The sequence below is a fragment of the Mustela erminea genome, chromosome 5 (genome assembly GCF_009829155.1).
Source record: "Mustela erminea isolate mMusErm1 chromosome 5, mMusErm1.Pri, whole genome shotgun sequence".
In the NCBI taxonomy this organism is placed as follows: domain Eukaryota; kingdom Metazoa; phylum Chordata; class Mammalia; order Carnivora; family Mustelidae; genus Mustela; species Mustela erminea.
In genome coordinates, this window is record NC_045618.1 from 4,402,688 (window position 1) to 4,420,115 (window position 17,428).

The window sequence follows — 17,428 nt, forward strand, 5'->3', positions numbered from 1 at the left end:
CATCACAAGTGGAACTTAAGCCTGGAGGGGGCTTCAGGGTCTTTAGACAGCTCAGGGGTCAGGCGGGCAGAGGGGAGCCCCAGCAGAGGTCTTAGGGAAGGAGGCAAGATGGTGCTTGAGCAGTCAATAGGAGAAAGCAGAAATACACGCACATTTCCAGGCAGCACAGGGGAGTGTTTGCACCAGCAAACGCAGCACACGCTGTTCCACTTGGAGGCACGGTCGGGGCTCTACCACGCACAACAAGGCCCTGGAGTCTTCCCGCTGGTTCCTCTGTCGTACTGTGCAGGCAGCAGGCATGCAATAAACAGCGGGAAGGAGGGAGGGAGGGGCTGTAGGTCCAGGAGAGTCCAGAGGAGGGTGGCCTAGCCTGCTGCGGGTGATCAGGGCTGGCTTCCTACAGAGGTGGCCCGTGAGGGCCCTGAAGTAGAAGCAGCCCTAGAGGGTCGTTTGCGACTAAGGGTTCCTGGAAAGTGTCCTTCACAGGCCTCGGGTCCCCAGCATGGTGGCGGCTAAGGCAAAAGCAGGTGCCAGCCCTCCTGGCATAAGCATGTCCTTACCTACCTTCTTGTCCTACAAAAGCATGTCCCTACCCTCCCTTCTTGTCCTCAGCTTCTCGCAATTCCAGCATCTGGGGGTTCATTTTTAAGGAAAAGAATACAGACCTATCTTACTTTGCAAATGTTACCATGTACACTGAAAACACACCAGCCGGTGAGCACATTGGAGGGGCCCTACTCAGCCGTGAGGCCCACGCTTCTTGCTGCCCATGATACCGCTCCACCCGCAAGAGGCCTCCCCTCCCCCTGGGCCACTGGCTAGCCCAGACTCTGGCTAGCTGCACACACCAGGCAGCCGTGGCTAAAGGCCTCGTGGGCCAAGAGTTGAGCTGACCTGAAAGGCAAAGACACCCCTGACCATCGCCTCCCCAAACACGAAGCTGGAGCCGACGTCCGTGTAGCTCAGGAAGATCTGAAAGCAAAACACAAAACAAAGCAAAAGCCTGGAGGGAGGCCAGGAAGTGAGGAGGGAGAAACGGTGGCCTGGAGGCCGGGGCTGGGTGAGCTGGAGGGACCTCGCCAGCCACAGGCCTGTCTGGCAGCCCAGTAGAGGAGGGACGGCAGGCCTCCTGGGCCTCACGGGGGCCGGGGCACCAGCTGGCGGTGTGCTTTGGGAAAGCAAAGAAGACCGGAAGTCAGACGTAGGGGAAGGCTCTCCCCGGTGGTGCCTTGTGTACCTACTTACTCCCCTCTGACCAACGGCACAGCCGCCCTCCTGTCCCCACCCCAGGCTGGTGGCCACCCCTCTGCAGAGCTGATTTTTGGTCCTGAACGTGCATTATGACTGCAGGGACAAGTCAGTTCTCTTGCCCAGACCTCAGGAGTCCCGTCTGTAAAATGACGGTGGGGACCAAGGTAACAGCTCCGTCTCCTCCTCCACGACACGCGGGCAGACACACTTGGTGCCAGATCACACCGAGGTCCCCAGTCCCTCCAGACGGCACAGAGAAATCCAAGCCGGCGAGGTTGGGGTGAGGTTAGCCACGCGCCCCTGATACTTTATACTTAAAAGAGTAGCTCATGATGGTTACACAACGATGTGAATGAGCTTCGTGACCCTTAAAGATGGCGAAAATGGTAGATTTCGTGGTATGTGTATTTACTACAAAAACAATGGAATTTAAAAATGGGACTTCAGCAAACTGAACATTATTTATAGGCACACATACACAAAGGAAATCATCTGGAATTTTCTTTTTGCACTTTTAAGTGTTATAAATTCCCTATCACACATGACCGCCGAGAGCCACGTGCCTTGTGCCCAGGTTCCCTAAGAAGCTTCCTGTCCTGAGACACCCTTCCACATCACACCAGCCTCTGCAGGGACAGCTCCGTCCACACAGGTGGTGCCAGGCCCGAGGGGAGCGGCCGAGGGGAGCGGCTGCCGTGCGGCTCAGACCCCAGCTGCTCACGTGGTCGGGCCCCGGGGCACACCCACGGGCCTGGTCCCAATCCCTCCCTACGGCCTCACCACCCAGCATCCCCCAACAGAGCGGCCTCTCCTCCATTTCCTGGCAGCTCAAGATGTGTCCCAATGTTCAGGGGGCGCTGGGCCCCGTCTACGTACCTGGATCTGGTTGCCCATCCACCGGAATGCGATAAATCCCGGTTCCGTTCTGATGACGAAGAGTCCGAGTGCAAACTGCAGCCCAAGGCCCCAGGACACAGCCCTCCAGGACACCTGCCACCCGACAGAAAGGTCCTGGTGAGCTCAGACCGGGGGCGGGGGGGGTGGGGAAGGGGGTGTCTGCAGGGAACAGCACGGGGTAAGGCCAGAGAGCGCGGTGTTTGGCTGGTCTGTAGGACAGAGGCTGGAGCCAGCCAGAACTCTGGGCCTGTGGCCAATGGTCACCTCCACCCTGGAGTCAGAGCAGGCCACACTCTTAGCTGCCATGGGCCTGGGGCAGTGGTCAGGGGTGGGGTGAGGTCTGAGGACACATGCGAGACACGAGCAGGCTCCAGCCTGCCATGGCCCCTGGGCCAGCTCATCACTGGGTGAGCAGAGCTGGAGTTGTGGCGTCTGTCCCACCTTCCCCCACCCCCGCTTCACAGGCAGGGCTTCCGGCTGCCCTGACCCCATTCCCTCGATGCCCACACCTCTGCCGGAGGGCGGCTGCTGCCTCTCGGCATTTAATGATCCTTGGTATTGGTCCCCAAACTCAGGTGTGCAGGTGGATCTCTGGGAGGCTTGGCTGGAGGCTGAGGGGGACGCTGGCCACACTGTGAACCAGGGAGGGGTCCTGGCTGCCGGGGTGGCTGCAAGGCCCAGGAGGGCAGGGAGAGAAGCCCAGGGCGGGCCTGACAGCTCAGCACTCACTGCGTGGTGATGCTTGGAGCAGGCAAAGAGGAGGCTGACGAACACGCAGATTCCTGCAAAGGACACTAGCTGCTCAGGTCGCTGGGAAGTGTCCAGAACCAGCCACACCACCAAGCCCAGGCAAGCAGCGAGGGCCAGACCCCTGCAGGGGAGAGGCAGAAAGCTACCACTCTCGGCGTCTCCCCACCCCCACATGATAGCACCCAGGGCTGCAGGGAAAGTGTGCTCACGGTTGATGGGAGGAGAGAAAGCTGTGTGACCTCACACAGACTGCCCGGCCTCTCTGGAAACTGGGGGGATGAAGCCAAAGACCTGCACGTCTGCAGGCTGCTGAGAGGACGAAAGAGGAGAGCGCAGGGACTGAGCTTCACACAGAGCCGAGCACAGGGCTCCAGCAAGGGGCGGGAGCTCCCACAGCCGCCATGATGCTCAGCCCAGCCTGGCCAGGCTGACGCGGGGCCTGTGTGGCCCAGGACAAGGCAGTCGGCTCCGTGGGCTCTGCTCTCCGGAGGCAATAATGTCGGTCTGCGCAGGTGAGCCAAGCGCCTGAGCGCGAGGCCTGGAAGCAACCTTCACAGCCATGCTTTCCTCCCTGTGCCTGGATGGAGCTGGCTTGTCCAGGAGGGCTGGGCACGGGGAGCTCGAGACCTGCCCCTCACCCAGTCATCAACTCCCTCGGAACCTCTGAGAGCGGCTAGTGTTCATGGAGCACCTACTGGATATCAGGAACTACACCGGATGTCGAGAGAGGTATGTTTCCTGACCATTTTAGAGGTGAAGAAACTGAGGCACAGTGAGTCTGAATGACTTGGCCATAGCCGCCCATCTGAACGGTAGCAGACATGAGATTTTAACCCAGGCACCAGGAAGCAAGCCTGTCCTCTTAATTAGATCTGTGCATGGCCACCAGCTGATAAGAGGCAGACACAGGACCAGAGCCCACACGGGCCATGGCCAGAGCTCACTGCTCACTTCTGCCTGTGTTTCCAAGTACCTAACACCCCTGGGGCCACATGCACAGCTCTCGCCCCATCTCTGTGCACTTGCCTTACTATTTCTCCTCATGCTAAATTGCTTTATAAAAACTTAAGCGCAGGGGAACCTGGCTGGCTCAGTCTGTAGAGCACGCAACTCTTAGTCTCAGGGTCATGAGTTCAAGCCCCACATTAGGTGTGGAGACTACTTAAAATAAAATAAAATAAAATAACAAGTGCGTGTTTGGGGTTGGGTTTTTGTTGTTGTCATTTGTTTTTAACAGCTTTGCAGAGGTACATTTGGCATATGATAAATAGAATACATTGAAAAGTACAATTAAAACATTTTTTCAAAGAAGGGCGCCTGGATGGCTCAGTTGGTTGAGCATCTGACTCTAGATTTCGGCTCAGGTCGTGCTCTCAAGGTCAGGAAATCAAGCTCTGTGCCAGGCTCCGCACTCAGCAGGGAGTCTGCTTGAGATTCTCTCTCCTGCCACCCACTCCCACTTGCACACACACATACACACTCTCTCTCTCTAAGAGAAAAAAGCATATAATTTGATGAGTTTATGTATGACCTTGAGACTATCAGCACAATGAAGAGAGTGAACGTACCATACCCATTACCCTCAAAAGGTTCTTCCCGCCCCTCTGTCATTCCTGGCCTCCTCCTTTGTCCCCAGGCAACAACTGATCTGTCCTCTGTCACTAGATTAGCTTGCATTTTCCAGGATTTTATATAAACAGGATCATCCCATACATATCCCTTTTTAACCTGATTTCTTTTGCTCAGTGTAACTATTTTGAGATTCCTCTACGTTTTTGCAGGTATCAGTGACTCATTCCTTTTTATCGCTGAGCAGTTTTCCATCGGGGGGTGCGTCACCACTGGCTTATCTGTTCCCCAGCTGAAGGACGCTGAGGTTGTTTCCACTGCTTGGCTGTGGCCGATAAAGCTTCTATGAACTTTCAGACGTTCCAGGGCAAGTCTTTGCCCAGATGCACGCTTTCACTTTTCTTGGGTCAGTACCACTTGGGTAATGCTTGGGGGAGTGAAACGGGTGAATCACACAGTAGACCTAACTTTGTGGGAGTTTGTCAAACTGTTTCCCAAACTGACCACACAATTTTACACCCCTCACCAGCAGTATGTAATAACAGTTGCAGTTTCTCTGTATTTTGGTCACTTCTGATGGTCAATCTTTCAAACTCTAGTCATTTTAGTAGACACGCAGTAGTATCTCTTTGCGGTTTGGACTTTCCTCATAACTAAAGATGTTGAGCCTCTTTTCACGGGGTGATTTACAACTTACATTTCTTCTTTAATGCAATGTCTGCTCCCAGCTTGAGCCCATTCTTCAATTGGGTGGCTTTTCTTATTATCGAGTTTTGAGAGAGCTTAACAGAGTCTGGACACAAGTCCTTTGTCAAATGTGTGATTTGCAAAACTTTTCTCATAGCCATGCCTCCTCTTCTTATTCTCTTAGACATGTTTTTTGAACAGAAGTTCTTAATTCTCGTGAAACTCCCTTTGTCCCATTTTTTCATGGATTGTGATTTGGGTTTGTATCTAAGAAATTTATGTTAACTCAAGGTCACAAAGATTTTCTCCTACATTTTCTTATAGAAGTTTTATAGTTCCAGGTTTCCAATTTACATTTTGTCTCCGTTTTCAGCTAATTTTCCATATACGATGGGGGCATGAATTATTATTTCGTTTCTCATCTTCTTCCTTTTGACTATAAATATACCATTGTTGAAGTGTAATTTGTTGAAATGATTACTTCTCCACTGAATTGCCTTACCATTCTTCTCAAAAAGCAATTGGCTACATATATGTGGCTCCATTTCTGGACTCTATTCGGTGCCACTGATGTATCTGTCTGTTTTAACGCTGTTACCATATTGTCTTGATGAGCACAGCTTCACGTGCCAGGCTCTGTTCCCTCTAATCCTTTCGGATGGGTCTTTCCTAGGCCTTGGATGGTTTTCTCATATGCATTCACTGATCAGAACTCAGCTGTATACTCAGAGAGAACCCTCTGTGAATTTCTGGAGTTTTCTCTCTGTGCCACTGTCTTCTCTCATACTCTGTATCGTGAGCTCCCACCACCTTGGCTTCCCTGGCTTCCCAGCCCTGTATCCTCAACCCACGGAATCTGCTGGCCCACCTTGGTTCCCTTTCCCTGCACCGTGGCCTGGAAACTCTCATTGCAGTAAGTGGGGGGCAATCATAGGGTGCATCTCCCTTGTTTCCTGTTTCTCCAGGATCACTGTCTTCTGCGGCCTGATGTTAAAATATGTAAAATATTAATGTCTTAATATTTTAAGAGCTATTGTTTCGTATATTTGTTCCAGTTCTTTAGTTGTCTCTGTTACTCCATCTTGACTGGAAGCCAATACATCAAATACATGTGTTTTTTAAATTGAGACAAAATTCACATACCATACAATTTGCCCATTTAAAGTATAAAACGTATGGGGTGCCTGGGTGGATCAGTTGGTTAAGCGTCTGCCTTCAGCTCAGGTCATGATCCCAGGGTCCCGGGATCTAGTCCTGCATCGGCCTCCCTGCTCAGCTGGGAATCTGCTTCTCCTTCTCCCTCTGCCTGCCACTCACCCTGCTTGTGCTCTCTCCCTGTCTCTTTCTGTCAAAAAAATAAATAAAATCTTTCAAAAAAAATAAAATAAATTATATAATATAATGGCCCTCAGTATATTCAGAGTTGTGTGACCATCACTATGATCAATTTTAGAATATTTTCATCAGCCCAAAGAAAAACCCAGCACTCTAGCCATCACCCCCAATCCTTCCATCCGCTCCCCCAACCTTAGTCGATCACTAATCTACTCTCTGTCTCTATAGATTTTCTAATTTGGACACTTCATATAAATGGTCCTTTGTGACTAGTTTCTTTCACTTCGCATAGTGTTTTCAAGCTTCGTCATTATTACTGCCAACAGCTTCCCTTTCTGTGGCCAAATAATATTCCATTATATGGATATACATATTGGAATGTATGGCAGACTAGCTAGACGATAGACTAGCCAGAGGGCAGGCCAGCTGGAAGGCAGACTAGTTCTAGGACAGACTAACTGGAGCACAGACTAGCTAGAAGACAGACTAGTTGGAAGACAGAATAGCTGAAGGGCAGACAAGCTGGAGGGCAGACTAGCTGGAGGGCAGACTAGTTCAAGGACAGACTAGCTGCAGGACATACTAGTTGGAGGACAGACTAGCTGGAGGGCAGACTAGCTAGAGGACAGACTAGTTGGACAGTTGATGGACACCTGGTTTGTTTCTACCTTTGGGCTATTATAATGTTGCTATAAACATCTGTGTACAAGTTTTTGAATAGACATATGTTTTCAATTGTCAGGCATATACCTAGGAGTGGAATTGTTACATATGGTAACTCAAGTTACAATATAACTCCATGCATAATATTTTGAGGAAATGTTCTCTTTCTTTCTTTTACAATTGTAAAAAAAAAAAAAATCTATTTATGAATTTATTTTAATTATTACAAATTATAAATTTTTAAAATTTTACTCAGTTTATGTAACTCATTAATTTTAAACTTTAATTCATTTAAATTTATGAAAAATTATGATTATGGATAATAATTATTATTTATTATACATTTATATATAAATAAGATGAAAAACATGTGCTCATCCACAGGCCAGCCCAAATGATTTTGCTGTGGTACCTCCCTCGCTTAGTCACTGACATGCTTGAGCACCAGTTTTCTTTTTTTTTTTTAAAGAGGATTTTTTAAGAAGATTTTGTTTATTTACTTGAGAAAGAGAGAGTGGGAGACAGCATGAGAGGGGAGAAGCAGACTCCCACGGAGCTGGGAGCCCGTTGTGGGACTCGATCCTGGGACTCCATGATCACGACCAGAGCCGAAGGTGGTCGTTTAACCAACTAAGCCACCCAGGCACCCCGAGCACCAGTTTCTTTACCAATAAAATGGGAGTCCTAAAATGGACTGGGGGGCTTCAGATTTTTTTTTTTTAAGCCACACAAACCTTTTTCCCAGCTAGCTTTTTATTTTTACTTTTATTTTTTGCAAACCTCAGTTTATAAAACAGATAAAATAGAGCTTCCTAGTTGAAATGGAGATGGGGGGGGGGTGTTGATGTTATCCCCTCCAATCTCTCCCACTGTATGTGGCACCTCCAAGAGTTCTAGACCTCTAAGGAACCCAGTTTGAAAACCAGAGGATCTCAGACTATTGTCCAGGAGCACAGCTGGCTGCATGAGAATCTCCTGGCGGTTCACTAAGGCTCCCGGGAGGCAAGCAGAGTGGTGTGTGCTCCATTGCCCAGGAACACCCAGGTGGGGCAAGGACCGAGGCCCCCCTCACCCAGGCCAGCGGTGACCCAGGGGCCTTGGCCACGGCCCGCCCACCCTGCCTGGGGCTCTGAGCTCACTCACCTCTCAAACCAGAAGCCCAGGCGGTCACGTCCCAGAGGCTCCACACACCTCCGCAGTGGGGGCCCCAGCAGTCTCTTCAGCAGGCCATGGGCGAGGACAGTGAGCCCCACACAGGTGAGGACGAACAGTGCCAGGGCCCTCTGGAAATCCAGGAGGCTGGCAATCAGCAGGAAGGCAGCAAACGCTGGGAGCAGCGGGGGAATGAGAGAGAGGGGTCAATGACAATGACACGGGTCGCCCTACCCCCCAGGTCCACTTTGTCCCACCCAGAGCACAGAGGACCTCTGAGCCTCAGCTGCCTCAACTGGAGTTGGGGACAGCCGTCTCTGCTGTGCTGGAGGGTTGGTGCGGAGTCACTGAGGAAGGTGTGTGGAGGGGCTGTGAACCTGCTGACTGGCTGCGAGGGACGCGGGTATGTAAGGAGGGGGCTCCGAGGGCCTGCTCTGTCCCAGACCACACGAGCGAGGTTCCACGGCGAGCAGAGACAGACAGGTCAGTCACTCCGGGGAGGAGTTCACTCATGTGTGCCAGGATCCTACTCTGAAAATAACGGACGGTTTTCCTCCTAGAATTTCCTTCACCCTGCTCGCTCCTCTCCTCTTCGAGTCACTAAGTCAACCTGTGCTCTGCCTCGAGAAAGGAATAGGACAGTGCAGAGCAGAGGGAAAAACGTCTCCCCTGCCTTACGGATTTCACAAGTCAGCGCCCCTGAAGAATGGAAAGGACTTACGGTTCTTCCGCGGGGTAAAAATTGGAGTGTAAGTAGAAGTCCTACCCTACTCCCTCTGCTGCCAGACTAGTCAGAGGATACTAGCTGGAGGGCAGACTAGCCGGAGGGCAGACGAGTTGGAGGACAGACTAGCTCAGCAGGTCAGGACCTGGGGGACCCCTGAGGAAAGGGGTGAAGGGATAGTCCACATTGATAGAAATTAAGTTCCTTAATTTCCTGAAACGGAACAGGAGTCGAGTTCTAAGAAAGCCAGCTCCCTACCCCTCACACCGAGGTCTGTGGCCTGGGCCTCCGACCTACACAGGTGTCACAGGGGGGCACGCTGGTGTGGCTCTGCAGGGCAGGGCTGGGACGCAGGCCCAGGGAGGCTGTGGGAGGTTGAGGGAGGGGCAGCTGGGGCCGGAGGGGGCCGCGCTCAGCACCTCACAGCCTCCAACCACCCGCAGCCAGGTCTGTGCTGATCCCCAGTTAGAGACGCGGCACCTGAGGCCAGCAAAGCAGGGTGACTTACACCCGCAGGGAACTGAGCTTAAATTCCTACTAGGTCCGTGTGCTTCTGAGAGGGTGGGGGGGACTGGCACACTGTGAGAGGGGGCAATGTGGACAAGTCCCCGGACGGAGCATGGAGAGATGTGTCCTCGGAATTATTTGTGTTCTTCTAGGGTCTGTAAACCCCTCTGGGGACAGGACGCGTCTGCTCTCACTCTGAGCCCATGTGGTCCAGTGATGTCCAGCCCACTTTAGCGGTGGGAGCCCAGGGAGGGGCACGTGATGCAATCAAAGACCGCTGGTGACCTAGCCAGAAAGAGGGACTTCTTCTGAGACTGGGGACCCCAAGGCCCTCTGTCAGTGAGCGGCCAGGGCTATCTCCACACCCACAGAGAGAGCCCACGCGAGGGGAGGACCCCGACAGCTCAGACACACGGTGACAGAACATAAACTTCCTTGCTCTGCCACACCTATGCCCAGAAAGTACGCAAAGGGCCTCAACAGAAAAGACCCGATTCGGTCAAGTTATCAAACAGCGGGAGAAAATGTGGAGAAAATCGAGAACGGGCGTTGTAAAGGATCATTTACTGACTGACAGCCACGACAAAGGCGCGAGAGGGTGAGACAGGTCATTTTCATGATCTTCCTCAATCATTTCTTTCCTTTTTAAAAGAATTTATTTATTTATTCAAGGAGGGGGAGGGCAGAGGGAGAGAGGTTCAAGCAGACGCCCTGCTGAGCAGGGAGGGTCTCGAGCTCTGGACCCTGACATCGGGATCTGAGCCTCAGTCATGGGCTGGAGGCTTAACCGGCTGAGCTGCCAGCTGCTCCTACTTCAATCATTTCTTCAGCAGAAGCCAGTGTGAGTCTGAGTGGGGGTGGAAGCAAGCGGGCAGAGAAGGCCGGGCTCAGATCCTGCCGAAAGAAGACTTCACTGTCTCAGGCATCGCTAGAAGGAAGCTCCGAGGGGCCATGAACCAGCCCCTCTCAGCAGACAGCCCTGCTTTCACTTCCAACACGGAGACCCCGGCCCTTGCCATCATGGCGCTCTGCGTCCTCTCCCTGCCTGGCCCCCTGTCGGGGGTCTCTGCCTCCACACCCACACCCTCTCCACTTTTCTACCTGCAAGACGAGGTGACCTGCCCCTCCACGCGGGCCCCTTGCCATCCTCCCCTAGGTCTAGGGGGCTGCCCTCCACCTGCCATCTGTCTCCTCGCCCTTCCCCTTCTTTCTATACCCCTCCCCCCACCTCAGCTCACAAACATGGTCCAAGGGTCTCGTGTCTCCAACAGACACCTTCCCTGACACTGTCACACCCTGCTTGTTAATATTCCCACCTGTCCTCGTAAAGAATCCCTCCGGAAAGATGTCTGTCCTTGCTGTCCGCCCTGCGTCACCTCCCATTCACTCCCATCCAGCCCCCCTCCCTCCGCAGCCCCCGAGTGACCTGCTTGGCACTAAATCCCCCGGCCACCGCCCCGTCCCTGTTCCACAGACCCACTTTCCGCAGAGGAGCCCTCCACCTCTCCTGACCACCCCTACCCCCGGGGCTCCTGGGTCTCCCGTCCCCCACCCCCACCCCCACATCCCCTCAGGCTCGCTCTGCCCCCTCCTCTGCCAACGCCCTCTGTGCAACTGGTCCCCAGACTGCGCGCTTCTCCATCATTCTCCAGGCATCCCTGGGGACCCCCTCCCTTCCTCCAAGGCCTGGCTGTGGTGCCTTCAGCACCCTGTTCCAAACAACTGCCCAACCCTCCACCTGACAAAGCTGCCTACTCCCGTGCTCCCCGGCTGTGGAGCATGCACCCAACCGCCTGAGTAGAACCCCAAGGCACCCCGGATTCCAGGGCGTCCTTCACCCTGCACATTCGCTGGGCTCCCAGGTTTGCTGGAGAAGTAGATTCCCGAGGGCCTCCCCGTCCCCTACACTCTGTCTTCCCACCCATGGACGGCCGCCCTCACCACCTCCTCGTCCTCCCTGCCTCCCTCTCCCAGGCTTCCACAGCGTGGATCCTGCCCAACGCCTGCCTGTTCAATCTCTCAGTGGCGCTCTCTGGCTCTGGGGTAACATTCAGGCCCCCGAGCAGCCTGCCCGCACCGCACCGGGCTTCGCCTCTGCTCCTGGGGCTCCTGCATGGAGTGCTTCCTCACCCCTTATCGTCTGGCTGCTTCACCTGGCTGGCTCCTGTTCGACTGCTGAGGCCTGAATGTCACCTCCTCCTGGAAGTCCTCCCCGATCACTCCCATCCCTCCTCGGTGTTCCAAGCTGGCTGGCTGCGTCATGGGGAAATATTAGCTCCCCTCTCCCTGACTGAGCAGAGAGGGCCTTGGGGACAAGACCTGATCTGTCTTCCTTCCACTATCCCAGCTTCTAGCCTGGAGCTGGCCCTGTGTGGGGTGGTGAATAATTGGAGAAGTGGGTGCCCTGGGACATGGGTGACTGGGTGGTGGGTGCTGGTAGGGGGCCTGGGGGGAGGGGTATGGCTGTCTCCCAGGTGGGGCGGGGCTCCAGGCTCACCAGCACAGAGCAGGCCAGTGCAGATCCATCGACAGAGCGACGCGTGCTCCCTGCAGAAGCGTCGGGCCCTCAGGGCTGGCGACAGGCTCCTCCTGTGGGGGGACCGGCAGGGTCCGCCAGGGGCCCCAGACCCCTCCTGCCAATACCTCAGGCAGAAGCCACTCAGGCACACCCCCAGCGAGGTGCTGGCGTGGGCCAAGCGGGGCGCCGGCCTCGGCGTCACAGGACTCCAGAGCCAACTGAGGAATGGCCCCGAGCGGCCGCGCCGCCTACCCCAGAACGCGGCCCCCAGGCTCTGCAGGGATGTGACCCCGATGCTGAGGCGAACCGGCCGCTGCAGACATGCGCAAACCAGGACGGCGCGCGCGCGGCCCACCCCTCCCATGCCCACCTGTCTGCGGAGCCCACGGTTGGTGGGGGAGGCTGCCAGCTCCGCATTCTTTCTGGGGACGGGAGACTCACCACCTGGGTCGCAGCCCCTCGCAGCCTGTGAAAGCCCGCTCCATGCTCGCAGTGCCCCCCAGCACCCGCCTTCCTGGCCCAGTGCAAATGCCAGCTCTTGCCTGGTCACCGGGCCACCTGTCTATCCTGGGAGGAAAGGCGGGCACTGGGATGGCCTCTGGGGCCCCACAGGCTGGGCGTGGAGGAGGTGCTCACTTCAGCCACCAGCTGCTGTTTTAGGGACGCCCCTTTTGTCCCTGTCCCCAACTCCAGCCTCCTAAGGGAAGCAGCCTTTCCCCACCTCCCCTCCACCACTCTCCTCCTCCCGCTCTCCTCAGCTCAGGATCTGGCCAGTGGGGACCCCTGCGAGCCTGGGCATCCAGAGACCGAGTTCTAGGCTCCCACGTGGTGCCTGTGTGACCAGGGCCGGTCTCTCTTCCTCTGAGGGCTTCAGCCACCCCATGGGAAATGAGGGGACCAGACCAGTTCAGGGGGTTTCAAACCAAGCCTGGAGGTTCCCAGCGATGCCCCAGAGACTAAATGGGGTAGCAGGTAGATGGAGAGGTTGGGGGTGGGTCAGGCTGCTTCCGGGCCCCCAGCCAGCTTCAGTCAGAACAGCCCCACAGGATATACTGAGGTCCCTGCAGGGATTTTGTTCCAGCCACTTCAAGGCAGGTTGGGAGCTCCTGGCCTGGGTCACCCCTGCCCACAGTGCTCATTGGTTGGCTAAAGCACGTTTGCTCCTTTCTGTGACAAAGGTTCTGGGAGTCCCTCCCTATTGTCAAACAGACCAGGTTCCTGTCCCCGCTCCCCACAGTGACTTCCGCCCCAGGCCAGGGTCCCTCCTGGAGACCACCTACCAGCCTGAGAAGGGCTCTGGGCGGGCCTCCGTCCAGCTGTCCCCACCCTCTGCAGGACTTGAGACGTTGCCAGGGGTCCGGCCTTCCTCCTAAAGCCACCAGAGAGGGACCAGTGAGAGCAGAGAGAGACCCTGGCTGGTACCTGCATGACCATGGGCACCTCAGAAGGGGGCGGGGGTGGCAGCTGGGCTTTCACACAGGAAGTCATTAGAGGACAACTTCATTAAATTCTGCAAAGCACACATTGACTGCCTACTGTGGGCTGGACTCATTATCAGACACATCCTGCCCTCAGGGAGCCCATAGTCTGCATGCAGGAGGGACCCTGGAAGCTCAATGGCAGCCAGTTGGGGAAGCCGCAGGTGGGGCCAACTAATGGCATGGCCCCAGGATGCCATCTGCCCTCCGTTTGTCTGCGGAGTTGTGTTTTGGGGGGTAGAAGGGCTCCTCTTACAGAGGACAGTGTGAAAGGAACACCCCGGAGCTGCACATTGTGCTGAAGGGGCAGGGGCATGTGTTGGGAATGGTGGGGTGGGAAAAGGGTGCCATATTTAGCTCCAGAGTTCTGGGGGGTGGGCCTCTACTTGGCCATTCCAGAGCGAGGACAAGATGGCCGCTTTTCAAAGGCAGTAGCCCCAAAAGAGCTCCACCCCCACCCCACCTCTGATCACATGGTCTCTCCTTGTTTCTTAGCTCACTGCTCAAACCTCCCTTCCAACCAGGGCAGGTAGTCCCAGCACACCACAAGGACACAATGAGCGAAATAAAGGGGCTGCTCGGTGTGCAGGAGGCCAACATGTTGTGGGGGGTTCCCCAAGTTTTCAAACAAAGACTTAGGGGGGTGAAGGAAGATGGTGAGCAAAGGGCCCTCTCACAAGCCTAAATAGGGAAGGGGAAGGAGACAGACCAGGCTTTCCAAGAACTCAGCCCCCATGTTCTCCAGACCATTAGCCACAGATGTGAGCGAGATGGACTCTCCTGGTTTTGGTGTCTTGTCTTCCATGTGTCAGACCTTCTAGCTGAAAGACAAAGTCAGGACCCAAAGCTGAAAGCAGAAGGTGAGGCAGGACCCAGGGAGGGGGCCTGGAGAAGGCAGGGGGATGGGAGACGGATGGAAATGGGGAGTGGACACCTGGTGCTGCTTCGATCATCCCAGAGCTCAACCCTCCTTGTGCCTGGGGGGCCACAGAGGAAGGCGCCCCTTCCTGCACTCACTTCTGAACCCGTGGGGCCCAAGCCCTTGCAAATTCTGTCCATCTCATGGGGAGGTCAAGGAAGGGATTCTGTAAAAGAGGCTCTAGCTTTCAGCACTCCCACAGCAGGTTAACGACTAAAGCTGTCACTAAGGGATAGCTTCACCATATTATGCTCTCCATTCTCTGAAAGCTGGAAAAATAATATCCCAAAGACTCTTCCAGGACCTGGATCCAACCAGACCTGAAACTAGCCCTTCCACTGGACTTTTCAATTCTGAGAGCCAACATAGTCCTTTTTTCCCCTGAAGTTCATAGGCTTTACTCATCTGAATAAGAGCCCGAGTTAAGGCCCCATCTCTCTCCACTCCTGTCTCCTCTCTGTTTCTTCCCCTTGGGGAGCACCCTACTCGATCCAAACCCCAGCCTGGTTAAGCTCACACGGTGAGAAGCACATACACATGGGTGCCCACGCGAGCAAGGAGACGTGTGCAAGCACACAGACAGGCAGAGCCCAGGAGTACCTAGCTACCAGTGCACACACGCAGACGCACAGCCGCCAGAGACAGGCAGGACCCCCGTCCTACTCACGTATTTGTGGTGAACGAGTTACTTTCGTGCCTGGACAGGAGCGTGTATTTCCACGGGGACAAGATGACTCTGACCTGCTTGCACTTCGGCCCGTCTTCTCTTTTCAGTGCCGGTTCCTGGGCAGAGTCCAGAACCCTGGAAGTTGGGCCTCCCACCTAGCTCCGTCCAGTGCCCTCTCCAGAGCCCGGGGCGGTGGCCAGGGCAGGGACCCCAACTGCTCTCAGGGAGAAGGGACACAGAGCCCGTGGGTCCCACTCTGGGCCTGGCCTGCTGGGCTCCTGCTTTTAAACTTCATCTGCCTTCCTCCTCTGAGATGCCCTCCTGTCTACTCTCCCCGGGTCCCACATGGGCCCACCTCTTCCAGGAAGCCTGTCTTCACTATTCTCATTCTTTGAGGTTCGCCCCCACCCAGCCCCTGGCCCGCTTCTCCACCGGCCCTCGAGGTCACCCAGGCTGGAGGATCATGTGTGTTTGCTTTTCATCTCGCATCTCCCCAGGGCCCCTTCCTCACGGAATTAGTGATTCTGACAGCAAGCTCTTTCCCCGCGCTCAAAGGTAAGGAAACCAGGCTGCTGTCACAAACAGCGACGGCGGCTCATGTCCAAGCCTCCAGAACGTCCGGACGACGGAATGAAATGACATAGTTTGGCCCCCTTTCTTCTTTCCTCCTTTCCTCCCCCTCCCTTTCTCTCTCTCTTTCTTTTCTTTCTTTTCTTTCCCTTCTTTCTCATATAAGTAATTTGTTTCTTTTTCTTTCTTTTTTTTCAAATTTTTATTTAAATTCCAGTTACTTAACATGCCATGTAATCATTTCTTTCTTCTTCTTCTTCTTCTTTTTTTTTTTTTTTTTTTTTAGCCAACACCTAAGCAAAAGTATGTGAAGTCAAGGGACAAACACATTAATGTTTCAGTCCCCCAACTAAACATTAAACTGTTCTGACAGGGTGGACGACATGTCTTTAATAATTAATAACGTGCACTCAGGACCAAACCCCATGTGATGCATAAACATTTCCTGGTAACACAGGCTGGAGGGTTACCTGCGTACACCGGTTGTTCTAGATGTTTGGAGAGGGTGATGGATGGGGGGGTGCCCCTTGTCTTTAAAAACATTTTTTGTCCATCGCTGTGATTACCAAAGCATTACATGTGCTTCATGGAACACTGTGTAGAGATAAACAGACAACAGCCAGTTAAAGACCCCTTGAGGCTGAACCCCCTGAAGGTGACCTGGAGTCTGTGGGGTTGTTCTCCAGACTTTTCCTTTATGTTATTGCTTTTTCAAAGGAGCCTGAGACTACACCAGCTTTCTTGCCATCTGGGGCAGAGATCCACACCCTGCCCCACTCTGTTGGGGACTCCTGTGTTGCCTTGATTGTAAACTCAGTGTCTACGGCATCAGCTGGCTTATCCTAAAGGACGCCCGTCTCCGTGGGCGGCCCCCCAGGGAAGGGCTTGGAGCTGTCCCAGCAGAGGGCCTGGTCAAGCCCCGGTGAGGCTGCACCTGCTTCTCTGTTTCTGCCTGCTGCTAGCCTCTTCCCCCTCCCCTCCCCTCCAACTCCCCCTTCCTCCTTCCTCTTCGCCTCCCCCCTTCTCTCTTGGTTTCTCTTCGCGCCCAGAGGAAAGCCACAGGGTAGAGCTCAGCCAGCAGCAGCCAAGCTTGCTGCCAAACATTCCCTATGCTGCACCTAAAACCCTTGACATTTTTGTGTGCCCTGATCTAAAACACGGATTTCATAGGCAGTGTGTCATGGTTTGAATCCTGAGCTAGACCCTAAAGACTCTGAAGGTTAACTTGTTTCTTTCAAGTTAACAAGGGGGGGTACAGTACCTACCTCGGAAATAAATATTGATGGGGCTTCAAGGAGCTAACGCAGGGGAGGTGTTTGGCAGAGAGCCTGGTGCCGTCAGGCTGGCGGTGTCACCACTGTCACAGGGTCCATCTTGGGGATGCCTTGACACTGCTTTCCTTCTCCAAGCTGAGAGAGTCTGGAGGAGTGACCCCAGATCGCCTCAAGTGATCCTGGATCCCAGAAGTCAAATACTTTTTTTAGGTGGAATTTGGCCGAGAGCCCCAGGCTAGGGGTTGGGAAGCTGGATAGGTTGGGGTGAGCAGTTCCCACATCCCCGGGGAAAAACCCAGAGCTGGAGGACCTTGGGCATCCTGGCTGTCCCCACCCTCTGGCTGAGTGACCTCAGCTGGCCCTCTGCATGCCTGCTTCCTGAGGAGGTGGTCTCTGAGGTCTCTGAGGTCTGGGGTCGGCAATGGGGGAGGGAAGCCTGGAACTGAGCTGAGGACGCTGGGTCCAGG

At 54.4% G+C, this 17,428-nt stretch overlaps 1 protein-coding gene across 3 annotated transcripts in view; it reads right to left on the reverse strand.

Annotated features, from left to right (window-relative positions):
- Nucleotides 1-17,086, reverse strand: part of SLC28A1 (solute carrier family 28 member 1) — a 44,236-nt gene extending 27,150 nt beyond the window's left edge. The window contains exons 1-10 of one of the 3 annotated variants that reach the window (XM_032342017.1): nt 16,953-17,086; nt 16,158-16,281; nt 15,118-15,233; nt 14,241-14,352; nt 13,334-13,422; nt 12,033-12,124; nt 8,296-8,479; nt 2,878-3,019; nt 2,128-2,241; nt 895-972 (exon numbers count right to left, since the gene is read on the reverse strand). In XM_032342017.1, coding sequence (XP_032197908.1) covers nt 895-972; nt 2,128-2,241; nt 2,878-3,019; nt 8,296-8,479; nt 12,033-12,124; nt 13,334-13,422; nt 14,241-14,336 — 795 coding nt within the window. In that variant the 5' untranslated portion in view covers nt 14,337-14,352; nt 15,118-15,233; nt 16,158-16,281; nt 16,953-17,086. Of the gene's footprint in view, nt 1-894; nt 973-2,127; nt 2,242-2,877; nt 3,020-8,295; nt 8,480-12,032; nt 12,125-12,423; nt 13,311-13,333; nt 13,423-14,240; nt 14,353-15,117; nt 15,234-16,157; nt 16,282-16,952 lie in introns of those variants that run through there. The other 2 variants (XM_032342019.1, XM_032342018.1) reach the window with 2 other exon arrangements.
- Between the last annotated feature and the right edge of the window lie 342 nt (nt 17,087-17,428).